Here is a 13,319-nt window from a genome sequence, read left to right as displayed (position 1 = left end):
GTACATTTGCCCACAACTTTGTGGTGCTTATTTCTCTCTGTACCTGCAGACAGAGCACTGACCTGCACATGAACAAGTCTCTAACGCAAGCACAGGCATCCACCAGTTCTGTATTTCTAGGTTTCAATGACTTGGACTCCCCTTATGAAACCTGGCGTGTCTAAACCTTGCTACTAAATTGTTACAAAATATTTGCTTTGCATCACAAAGTAAAAATCCATGCAAAATGCATATAGCGATCAAGCTCAGGCCTTGGTATAAAAAACAAACAGATTGTCTGTGTCAGCCTTGCAAAAATAAAAGAGCCACCTCTTCTCTGAGTTTTGCTAAGCTCAGAATGTTTATAATGATGTATATATTCTGCTAGCAAATAAATAAATACGTAAAATGGAAAGGTCAGCCCCAACTAGTGCTGCTCTGAAGTGAGCCTTTTAAGCCAGGCTGATACAGGTTACATCAGGCATATTCACAATCACTTCAAAATATTGCAAGTTATCTTTTCCACCTGTACACTTCAAGCTAAACACTTTCTGTTTCAGGCATTCAAGTTAGGAATTTTACTACGCCCTACTACAGCACTTCTTTATCTCATTCTATGTTGAAGATAAAATACATTCATTTTTCTCTCAGGGCTACTGAAAGATTATGGGTAAAGAGCAAACAGCAGCAGTGGAAGGTTATTACATGTTGTGTGCATTTATGAGTGTGCGTATGCACACTGGAGCATGTGCATCACCACACATTGTACAATTTTCCTATCCCTTGGCAACATTAACTATAAACGATTCTGTTGGGTGATGCCACTGGAAGGATCAGTGAAATACTTATTTCACCTTCCCAGCACTTCTGGACATATTATATAGTACTGTATAGCTCTCTTAACTTTGACAAACTCCATAGAGGGGAAAGTGGAAAGAAACTAGTCCTGACCCAAAAAAGGGAAGCCCTGCTCTTAGATATTTTAACACTGCAGAGAAAGGGACTGTCTATGTTCAGGTGATGAAGATAAAGTAATACTTCAGGCTGACCCAAACTTCTTACCAACTGTTTCAGGAGAAGTAAAACACAGCTTGGTGGCTCGATGCCACCTATCTGGAATTTCTCTCTACCTAACAGGAGATATCACAGACAAGAGCAAGCTGCCAAAGGCTCAGCACACCACTTCTGCACCTCCTCAGCTTTCAGCTTCCACCTTCTTGTCGGCCAACTTGCCACAGGTGGGAGACATTACAGTATCGAGACTCCCCACCTTGCAGCAGCAACACAGGAGCCTGCCTGAAAACTCTCAACTGTAAGGCTCTTTAAGCTCACAAAAGTGAAATTATCCAGAACTTTTCAAGAAGCAGCTGTGAAAAATCAAGCTGATTTCTTCTCAGTGGTAAAGAAATAGAAATTGGCAAAGTTCTGCAGAAAGAGCATTTTGCATTGAAAACCACCTCCAGCAGAATATATCTTACTAACTCTAAACTGAACCCAAGAAATTTAAATGTTCTTCCATTCTCTAACTGGATCTGATAACTCTCCAGCTGTGCATTAATCCCAAGGAAAAAAATATATAATGTGCTTCTTCCTCCTGTCTTTACTATACTTACAAGCTTATTGTGGCTGTGCTAATATCCCTATTTCTGATTCCGCCAAACCTTTTGATGTCAATGGGGCAGCGTATAGACCCAGGCTGGGGAGAGGAGAGGAAAACATCATAACCCACTTTTGCCCTTACCTACCCTGGCTCATGCTCCCTATCCATTTTCCATAGTAGTAGTGGAGTTTCTAACGTGAATATGACGACACCTCAGGGAAATCACATTTCCCACAGAACTACACAGAAAAGGAAATATTGAATTAGGAAGGCAAACTCCTCACTGGTAAATGCAGAACTACAAAACTAAGAAGTATGATAGAGTGGGAGAAAATTACAGGAAAATTACATTACCACCAACAGTCAGAGGCTCTTGACTACATAGCTGAGTGAATTCAGCAGCGAAGGATGTAATTTTTAACAAGCTGTGACTAAACTGGAAATAACACAAATAAGTATGTCTTGTTCCAAGTTCAGAGAATGTTAACACCATAATTTTCACTGTGATTCCTTTTTTTTTTTTTTTTTTTTTATCGGAAGCAAAATAATCATTCAAATACAGTTGTTCTTCCACACAATAATGCTCTCTATAAGCATGCTTCTTAGCTAGTCTTAGCCACAATCCATTTTCTGTAACTTTTGCAGCAGGAGCAGAGGGACTAGAGCACACTAGAGGATCTGTTTTGGCTATTACTGGCACAGGCAGACTCAAGAGGGGAAGAGGATGTCAATTCAGAAACAAAGAAGGAATTGACTACATCCATCTCTTATTTAACCAACTCCTTCCCACAAAACCAACCCAGATAAAATTCAAATTGTGTGTGAAAAGATTTCCAGGTTTCCCAAAATATCAGCACATGCCAGCTCTTCTACTAGCTACTATAAGCTGAAGTAAAATAAAGAAACCAGAAGTGGTACTGTAAAATTTTCTTGCCAAGACGCATTAACTTCATGTGGCCATGATCATAAAGCACTCAGGAACCGCAAGGAAGAAGGATGTTATTGCTACAGTAGAAGGTCCCCACATAAATACAAACACACATTCCTGTTCACTTACAGTAACCTCTCCATGTCTACAGCTTCCTTTTGTTAACGTTGTTTTTGATGATGGTAGCAGTGGGCCATAATCAGATACCTTCTGTTCCAGCGGTTGCCAGAAGAAACAAAAAGGATGGAGTTTGGCTACAGAGTGTTTCTAGTCATCCCAGACAGGACAAGGCCAGCTTCTGGATACCAAGCACGCAGTCACGTACTTGTTTGTATTCCTGTTTCTTGTTTACCTATCAGCTCCTTTATGTCATCATTGAATCCTTTGTCATTGTACATGTAAAAGGCTGTTAACGCTGAAGTATTAAATATTCCCACTAAGTAAATTTCAATATAATGCTGATTTCCCTTCAAAAGAGAAAAATGTTAAACTCTCCTTTTCTGTATCTTTGTGCTACCCTCTGGTACGTAACCTCTTCCCAAGAGTTGAGCATTAAGATTGAGATTGTTCATAGTGTTAGAGCTGCTGAAAAGGTCGTTAAAATATCATTTGGTACATCTTGCACAAGACACCTACTGTTGCTTAACATTTTTCTTTAAATAATATTCATTAACAAAATAATCTATGATTCTTTGGCTGCATCTGTTGTTTTTCTTACAGAGATTCACGCATTTATCCTCTTTGAAAAATTTCTCTTTCACTGTTTATTTCATCTCTAAAGTTTCTTTACTCTTCTCCTATTTACATAATAAGCTCTTCCCACAAAGCCACAGCTACTCTTTCTTCCTTCTAGGCAACAACATTTGGCCTCCATTTCTGACTTTTGCCAACATAAATGCTCCTCAGTTCTTGAAAAACTTTTCCCTCAGCTCTCAGCTTCTATCAGCTACAGCCATGAGTTCCTCACGGGGTTTTGCTAAGCAGAACACAGCTGCAAAGCAGAGTGCATGACAGGTGATTTTCTATCCTCATGAGGAAAAGGAGAGCATGTACACACGTGAAGGCTCTGTGGGGAGAGCATTCAAAGACTACGGGGCTGTTCTGACAACAGTAGGGCTGGCTTTATGTGCATGGGACACATGCTTTCAGAATACATGCCACTGCAAGGTGGACCCAGCTCCTTCTGGATGCAGTCCCGTTACTCTGGAACACAAAGAGCTGCCAGCCATGCACTGTTCGGAAGCATTGCAAAGCAAATAAGATGCATTGCACTAGCAAATCATTGAGGTATACCTTTTTGTTTCACATCAGATAACAATGGTGTTCTTAAAATTTATTGCAAATTATGAAGTTTTGCAGATAGTTTTCATCCCACAATTAGAAATCATCTGACAGTATTTTGTACATCCTTGTCAACTAACTGGAGATAGAAATTCTTGGGAGATAAGACACAGAACCAGAACTGGATCCTTTTTGACAATTTCCATTTGGAACTGAATTGTTACTCTAATCTTTTTTCTTTTATTTTTCACCTCATTCCCAAATTGAAATGGCTTCATTAATTTCTTTGCAAATTATTTCATGTAGTTTTTTAGTGTAAATTGAAACAAAACAAAACAAAAAAACCACTGTCCATCCCCTCCTCATATATATCTTACTTGCTCAACAATGGTTATGATGCAGATAGTAACTAGTGAGGTTATAAGGTTTCTATAGTGACTGTCTCGTTAAAATGATCTATTTCTGGAATTCCATCACAGATCAGCAGAGTGGTTAGCACGGATGTGTTCTGTGATTAGGGTTGGCCAACAGCTAAGCAGTGAACAGTGAATGAATTAATTTCCCCAGGAACATTTTGGGGGACAATTAAACCACCCTGCAAATGGCAGGAATATACCAAAATGAGGATTAAAATGTAAATCAAGGCAGTTTTGTTGGTAAGTATTACTATATCATTGTATGAGCCTATAAAACTCTGCTTTAAATGATTATGAAGTGTCATGCTAAATCTGTCAACATCCATAAAAGTACTTGTCATCCTTACAGTCATGTTGGAAAGCGTTAACCTGAGCATTGTTGCAGAATTGCTGACCATACCAGAGTAGCATATTCAAAGCAAAGGGTGAAGTTTATACTTCTGAAGAGCAACCACTGAATCTTTCTCAATGGGATCTATAAGCTACTGTGCCCTATATGGCATACAGTCCAACAATCCACCTGAATATAATTAAATATAGGCTCAAATGTAACCTGGGTATCCCTCAGTCCATAGAAAGAATATTTCCCAAAGGAATCACTTGGTCAAATTTAACCCTAAAGGTAAAATTTCAGAATATAATAAAATATATGTGACAATTTCATTAGGGACTCCATTTCTGCCATGCCCAGCTATTTAACTACTTGCAATGCCAAAACCTGTGAGAAACAAAACATTGATTTTCAAAACATATGCTCATTCTCAGTTTTAATTCTTACTGATCTTCATTGCCACAGAACTCTCTAGCAGGGCAGCTTAGATCTCTAGGGATAATGAAGCTGAGTGCAAAATAACCTGAAATTATCACAGTGACAACTTGTGACAATGAAACTAATATGCCTTACACTTACACTTCCATGATTCAGCTCTCAGCTATATTCACCCACAGAGAAAAAATAAATAAATTCCCCATGAGTCCAGTGAAGTTTACTTCCATCTTTGCATTTCCTTCAGCCTAAGCTTTTGGATGCATCTTTGTTTTGCACTGGACTGAGACAACAGTGCTCTCTCTTTAATAGAACACTCTTCAATTCTTTGCAAGGATTTTGAATCATGGGCGAAGCTATTGAACAAGAACGTCATTCCTTCCTTATATATTTCCTTTCTAGTTAGTGGACTGAGCATCTTCTCCTTTCAATGCCTCTTATGATTCAACTGCTCTTAATGCAGGGAAGAGAAGCTTTGCTCAAAAGGTAAGATACGTTGCCTTGCTATGGCTGTATTAACTGTAAAAACAACCAAATTCTGGGACTACAGCACCTTTATAAATTTAGCAGTATATTTCTATAGCAAAATGACAATACAGATACCTATGTGATTAAATAAAATCCAGTCTTTAAGGACTTCCTGATTCAGGATCACATTTGTTTCCCCTTGTTCACAATGAAGTTCAATCAAATGAATAGGGAATACATAGTGAAAGTAAACACTACAATTTACATTTTTAAAGGTGGATTGACCTAATTCCACATTCATTATATGTTACATACAGCATTTTCTTAGGGTGACATACTGTGGTTCCACCCTCATGTCATGAAACTTTCCCAAAATTTGAATTCAACCCTAACTAGTAAATGATAGCTGCACCAAAATAAATAAAGCCAATAAAAATACGTCTATGTTATGATTTTATACAGAGGCTATGATCTTAACATACAGGTAACATATGAGAAAAACTCTAAATGTACTTACCAGTTTGATTCTAGGATGCATATTTAAGGCACAATAAACCACATTTGTTATAAATGATGTGCCACAGGAAAACTCTTCAATAAAAAATATAAAGGAAGAAAGGGGAAAGGAAGTTGAAGAACACCCCAAACTCCCATTTTATGGTTCTGCAGATGTAATCGCCTTTCTCATTAGCTCACCTTTGGCTGGTGATTTCTGTCCTGTTGCATCTGGCACAGTTAGGCGATGTGTATCCAGACCTAAAAAAGTGTTTTGGGATCCACTACTGGGCCAGATCTGGCTTACTTCCGCTTCTCCACAGTCTACTTCTGGTTGCTCATCAGAGTGAATCTGCACACAGAAGGTTAAAGGCTGATCACCCTCTTCCACAGCTGAGCTGTTAACAAGGTCAAGCCAGGACTGCCTCTCAGAATAAACTACTTTGGACGTCAAGGATGATGACGACTCTTGGGAGTTCAAAGTGCTTTCAGGAGATGAGAGAGAGCAAGATGCTTCACTTGACAGAGTCGAGGTCAAAGAGGACTTCTGTTGATCCTGCTTTCCAGAAACAAATGGGAGAAAAAAACAGTTATTCCAAGTTATTCTTCTTTCTAGGCTCTATACCCAATAGATATGCAGCTGAAATGCAAAGTAACCAAAAATTGATGTAATGTGATTGATTATCCATCCAAGCAAGCCTGAAGTAAGGTAACCAATCTCTCACAGAGCAGTAACTTCAGAAACTATGTCACAAGGAAGCTAGAGGTAAAACAAGTTGAAAGCTCACAAGGCTTAGAAACAACAGAACAAGAAAAAATACCATGTTGAATGCAGCCTTCCATGCTAGGTAGCTCACTGTTATTTTCACTCTTTTCTTTCTACTCACTTTATTAGTCTAATCAAGAGTGAAGAAGTGAAACCCTGACTTAGCCATTGAACATGAAGCTGTCTTGAAGCATTCAATAAATCCATCAATGCCATAGCCACAGATAGACAGCCCAAGCAGCTTTGAAGCAGCACTGAAGTGATCTTCTCAGCAGCCAAAGCAATTTTGCCCAGTCCATTCTGGGGACTAATCATTCACCATGCCAAGAAGGCCGACAGGTAATATGTTGGCAAGTTAGTGATAAAAAGAAAAAGCAGGCAGCCATGGGGCAAAGGGCATAAAAATGTTGATGGTGCAAGATTTATGCCGCTCATTCACCTGCCAAGATTCATACTTGAGCACATGAGTCTGAAAAGGGACTCAAACTTCACTAAAGACACATCAGAAATCAGCATATCTTAGGGCTCTCCATGCTGTACTTGTCACCCTGCCTCAACATGAGTTCATACAACTAGAGCAGACTCAGTGACAACTAACAGTCATCCTCAGGAACTAGGAGGTGAACAAGAGAGGGTGCAATAGATGCACAATTACATATAAAGAAAGATTGAGAGAAGAAACAAAGTCTTGAGAAGTATGTAGCTTCCCAGATGAGCAAATATATGCTTACATCTGTCTACACTACGCATTTGCATTGGCTGAGCTGTACTATTGTCTGGTCACCAAAATCAGCTCATACAAGAACTAACATTGCTCTGCTTCCTAAACACCAAACTCCACTGAAAAGATGAATCGAGAAAGAGTCAAATGCACAAGTAATACACACACAAACACACAAATATCCACACAAATACCCAGAAGATTAATTAACAATAATAAACAAAGCAACTGAAGGCATGGGGAGATAAATCTTCAGATTGCAGCCCCTAGCAGAAACCACAATGAGACATAATATAAAAGCATATTTCTTGCATCGTTACTGCAGAAATTTATTCATTCTGCAAATCATCTGTTACTGGACAGAGTCAGAATCAGAATACCAGACTTGATGGACCGCGATTCTGGAAAGTTTATATTCTCAATACATATGCAGAATAGATCTCTGTAAGGACTGAAATAGATGATAACTAAACTGGAAGCACTGAAAAATACTGAAATAGTGTTGCTAGGGAAACCCGGAGGAGCTCCAAACACAAAAGAGAGACTAGCCTGGAATACCTATTAATAATCCACTGGTAAACTAGAATGAAAATGTATTCATATAAACTAAAACAAGAGTGACAATTTTTTGGATTATGCTGTACAAACTTCTGCAATTCAGTGTTACTGTAATACTACTTCCCTTTTACATTAAGAAATGTAAGATTGCCTTCCTGTGTTTCTAATCCAGCAACTACTAATTAGTTCATAAGATGAGGAGACTGTGGGTCACCATTTGTTTGCAGCACTTTCTTCATTTTTGTAAATTTTCAAAGTCATTCCTCCAAGACTGTTACAAACACTGCAGGACCGGACCTTATTTATACCCCTGTTACAAGTACAACATTGTGTTCTAGGTGCATATTTGTTTTTAAAAATGAAACCTTTACAAATTCACCCTAAAGCAAAGGACAAGGTGATGCTGCCATAAACTATATGTATGAATAACAAAAAAGCCCTTGGGAATACAGGTGACCTAAAGCAGTTTATCTGTCTAAGATATCATATAACAAAGACAAATTGTTGAAGTGTTTGTACAGACAAACAGAAAAACTAAAAAAAAAAAAAAAAAAGTGAAAGCTGTTGCTCACGTTGCTGATGGTCTAATTTCAATTACTTAAAGACTTGAGAGGAAGATGTTACATCTTACCTCTATTTTTCTGGCATTTGTCCATAAAAAAGAAAGTGCTGCTGACATGAAAACTGTACCTCACTGAGTGGAATATATTTTTGTTTTTATTTTCATTTTGCAATGAATAAAAAATTTGGGTGAGAATGAAGCAGACTACCAGAATGTATATCTCTTTCTCTACATATGAATATATATTTTTTCTTGGCATGACAAATGTTTACCTAAAGTACTAGAGTGGTTCCTTTGGAAGTTTTGCATTCATGTACATAACAATAAATCTCTATTTGGGGACATTTTAGAAAGTTGCTTGGGCTAGGAGATCATAAGGATTCCGTTGGAGATCAATGAGTCTCTAGGCATTTTTTAGAGAAAAAATTTTAGAGAAAAAATTATCACCACAAAACACCTCGACTGCTCTTTTGGGATTGCTGCAATCTATTAACTCAATATAGCTGTTGATTTTTGAGTAATAAATCTATTCACATGTGGAGAAATGAATGCAGATGGTCAGTTAAGCTTTTGTCCTACAGATGTCAAAATTTATTTGTTCTTCACTTGTTTTTTCTTCAACAATACCCACAAGCACTCATAAACATAGAAATCTCATAATCACTACTCTTGCTTTTCAAGTTCCAAAACAATCTGGGTCAGCAGAGCAACTGAAACTTTGTGCAAGAATTACAGCAAAATGTTTGCTGCTCTAACATGTAACAGAGCCTGCACTTGGGTGGCTGTTAGCTTCCAGACTAATATTTTCCAATCTGGTGTTGATTTCAAGTGTGGAGGCCTTCCTGCTAGCCAGCATATATTTGGTTTTCCAAGATGTCCATAGATTCTAAATTTCTATTTTGGAAAATGCCTTTGGCACTTGGGAGATGATAGTACAACTTAAAAATAATAATAAAAAATAAAAATAAAAATAAAAATAAATAAAAATAAAAATAAAAATAAATAAACCCCAGCTAAGTCCCTGTGGCATTCTTCATTCTTGATAGTGGTCTGGGTAGCAATTGGAGAAGTTGGAAAAGATTCAAGCAGGCCATCCAAACAAGGTGTACGCCCACAGTACCAACCCAAACCCATCACTTGTTTGGGTCCTCATAATTTGGTTCAAAAACTCCACAGCAAATGAACAGACAGTAAGCAACATTTAACCAGTCTTCTCTGAAACAAACAAGAACTCCACTCCTAGAATTCGCTTCCCAGTAAACACAGTGCTTCCATAGTCTTTCCAGAGGTTTTCTTCCTCCAGTAATTATCCGAAGGGAGTGGGGGGAGTATATCAGATAGTTAAAAGAAGACTCTGATTTGTAGTTAAATGCAGCTCTGACAGTGCCTAACAGCTCCCTACCCACCACATGAGCAATATGAGCATAGGGCAGAGCAGTGGCAGCTGGAGCTTTTTCCAGTGGCAGCTCTTGATGTGAAAAGTTGATTAATTTGCTGAGGAGACACTAACCTTTGTCCATGGGGAAGGGATTTTAAGATGGAGGTGAGGAGAAGGGAAATCTGCAGATAGAGGCAGAGGCTTGAGGGAAGACAACCTTCAACAGGAGAGGCTGAGGAAACAAGACCTCTCAGCACCTGCACTTTTCCCTGCATCCCACGTGTCCCCTGCTAAAACATTGAGGCCAGTACTCAAGAAGAGCATATGGGATGAAGACAACCGGAGATCGCCTCTGCAGCAACAGGCTGACAAGCAGCAGGAAGCCAGAAAAACAGAAAACTAAAAAAAATAGCACCTGTTTAAAACTCATCATCTGGAAAAATGCCGGCATTTGCTCAGAGGTGAGCAGACGGGAAAGACATCTACCACCTCTTAAAGGCAAGCCACTGAGGCATAAAATTCAAGACGCTTCATTATCGGCCTTCGGCCCAGAATAACTCCTGGAGATGTATTGTCAAGGTTTCTATTTTCTCCAATATTTATAGCCACTTGGCCACATTTAACTTTCAGTTAATACAGGCAATAAAAAATCCCATTTTATACAGCAGTGAACGCCACGCATCCCCTGAGTGCCAGGTGGGTTGTTTCACGGTGATTAATACTGCACAACTGTTTTAGGAGAGGAAGTGAAGACTGACTTATCTGACTGAAACAGGCAGAGGCAAATAGGTGACAGCGAGACATACGTTCCCAGCTTTATGTGAGCTAATTAAAGATTGCTGGACAGGCAGCTCTGTGCATGACATCTCCTTTTATTATTGACTGTGACCACGCAAGCTGCTCCAGCTCATCTATATTTTTCAAATTTGTTCCTGCTTCACTGCCTATCTGACCACCCCAGCTATTGGATGTCATTTCAAGGCGTCAGTACAGGAGCCTGGGTCACACCAACAAAGTAGTTGTTGCATTTTTTATTCAACCATGAGATGTAATAAGATAATTTGGCAACAAGCATATTACTGCATACCACTAGATATTAACTTTTAGCTAGGAAAGGGAAAGGCTTGAACTCAGAATTTCATATTTCAGCTGTATTACCATCCCCGACTGGATTACTCATTTCCAAACACAGAATTAGGTAAACCTCGTACCTTGAAGTGCATATAAGTGGAGATGAGATCACCGTGAAGAACATCAATAGTAAAACAAGATTAATAGGGCAATAAGTGGCTATTAAATAGGAGAGGCAATATTAGACAGATGAGGATGCATACAACTTATTCTAATTTATGCAAAGAAGCTAGGCAGGAGGGAATATTCTGGACAAATGTTTCACAGCAAGGGAGAAAAACAGAGTAAATTTAGGGAGGATGGCTGCTTTCTTTTTTATAATCTCTTTCTCAGAGGTACAGGAAAATAACTGATTTTATTACTGTTAGAAGATGCCTCTTTCTCTTCACTTCTCCTCACTGGCACAAAAGCAGCTTCAAATTCAGCAGACTTAAGAACAGCTCACTTGAGTAAATAAATGCAAATCTGTTGGATGATGTTACCAAGGTCACAAAAAGAAAGAAGATTTTGGATTAGATTTAAAAAAAAAATGGGAAGAAGAATATTGTGAAAAACTAGGTTACAGTAGTGTGTTAAAAATCTCATGACGAAAAGACTCATCACGTGTATGAGGTAAAGTGACACCTTTCTTTCCCAAACAAAGTAAATATGCCTCCTTCAGAAGGAGACATTATTATTAGTGTACAGCTCTTAACAGCACAGGCAACAATAACTGCAGGGAACATCACAGGGCAGGGACCGTCACAGCTGGTGCATCCACATCTCAGACACACAGAGTGGATGTCTCCAGCCTCTGGTTTAGGTTATTAGCCAATGGCCCACCACCTGGAGAAAGATTTGTTCCAACCAGCTACCAAATAAAGCTAATTAGAGTAACACTTACCAACTGAGGAGGTTGTGACTGGGCCATGTAGGGGGGAGGTGGCGTGTCTGTTATTTCTGGATCATCGTGTTCACTTTCACTATAGCATTCTGAGGCAGACATGGAAAATGAGCAAAAACAAGGTGTTAAAACAACACTCATTTATTCCTCACGGTACTGTGGTCATCGAAGGTCACCAAGAGGTCTGAGGACCATATTGTAACATGCCAGTGTCTATGACACTGAAAATTAACCCACTTATGGTAATACTCCATTGCTTCATAGCAGCCTTCTCTTATTATTTTAATTATTCATTTAAGTAAAAACAAAACAAACAAAAAACACTAGGTGGCAGTGCAGTAGATAGCCTCACGAATAAATTTGGGTTCTTCTTTCCTTCCTTAAAAACCTTTAAAAGAAAGGCTGCATCACCTGTGCATAATTTAGGGAGACCTGTTGCAAGTAGCCGATGCTGTCCCATAGTCTCTGTAACCAGCAAGTTGTCTTGAAGCTGGCAACAGGCTTTGGCTATGATTTTTGAAAAAAAAAGATTGCTCTTATGGTGCTTTGAAAACCATAAAGCACCCTCAGGGGACTTCTGTCACCACACAGTAGCTCACACCAGCATGCCTCATGGCACAGGGGTACACTTGCTGAGCTAGCAATAAACATAGACACGGGACTCTACGACTATACACCCTACTCATCTTTTTCTTTTCAAGTAAAAAGCAAGCTGATAGAGCCCCAGTATCTCTTGGGAGGTAGAGAGGCAGGCACATTATTTAACTACATGTGTAGCAGGTGGAGGTATTTTCCAACACTTCTCAGATGCTTTTTAACAATGGATTACATGAAGTGCTATTCATTGATAAAATGAGACACAAGGGGAGGCAGCAAGTTGCTGGATCATATTCTCAGGTTCTGGTTATAAATAATGGACCAGATCACTTCCCTTTAAATATCCCAGCATGTACCAGCTTTCCAGACCCACATTATTATCCAATCGGCTGTGATTACCACGTCTGTTAACTAAATTAATACTGGCACACTTACTTTTCATGCATGTAATTTTGGCGGGTTAATAACCACAGTGCAAGAGGAGAAAGGAAAAAAAATGTTGTAGGAGAGCAATTTTATACAAGGGAGAGATTTCTAAGATGTTAACAAAGTGAAGCTTTCTCCCAGTACTCTTTGCAGAACTATAGGATTTTTAATAGCATAGCTGCAATTCTGTTTACTGAAAATACTTGCTGGCATATCTTAGCACTGAGCACTGGCTGCAGTACAGCCCATATCAAATTCTAAAGCTCTGTGAATGCATTCTTGAATTACTCTTGGTAAAGAGCTTATTTTTCTATGGCTCCCCTTTCAGGCATGCAGAAGAAATGGGAAAACAAAACAAAACAAA

At 38.9% G+C, this 13,319-nt stretch overlaps 1 protein-coding gene across 1 annotated transcript in view; it reads right to left on the bottom strand.

Moving 5' to 3' along the window:
* The window catches only part of IPCEF1 (interaction protein for cytohesin exchange factors 1), a 47,691-nt gene that overhangs the window by 7,193 nt on the left and 27,179 nt on the right, over positions 1 to 13,319 (bottom strand). Inside the window, exons 8-9 of the mRNA XM_035538842.2 lie at positions 11,933 to 12,021; positions 6,135 to 6,492 (exon numbers count right to left, since the gene is read on the bottom strand). Of these exons, the coding sequence (XP_035394735.1) occupies positions 6,135 to 6,492; positions 11,933 to 12,021 (447 nt within the window). The remainder of the gene's footprint in view (positions 1 to 6,134; positions 6,493 to 11,932; positions 12,022 to 13,319) is intronic.

Source organism: Cygnus atratus, chromosome 3 (genome assembly GCF_013377495.2).
Source record: "Cygnus atratus isolate AKBS03 ecotype Queensland, Australia chromosome 3, CAtr_DNAZoo_HiC_assembly, whole genome shotgun sequence".
NCBI classification, from domain to species: Eukaryota; Metazoa; Chordata; class Aves; order Anseriformes; family Anatidae; genus Cygnus; species Cygnus atratus.
The sequence above is the reverse complement of the archived record's forward strand: the minus strand, read 5'-3'. Positions and strand labels throughout refer to the sequence as shown.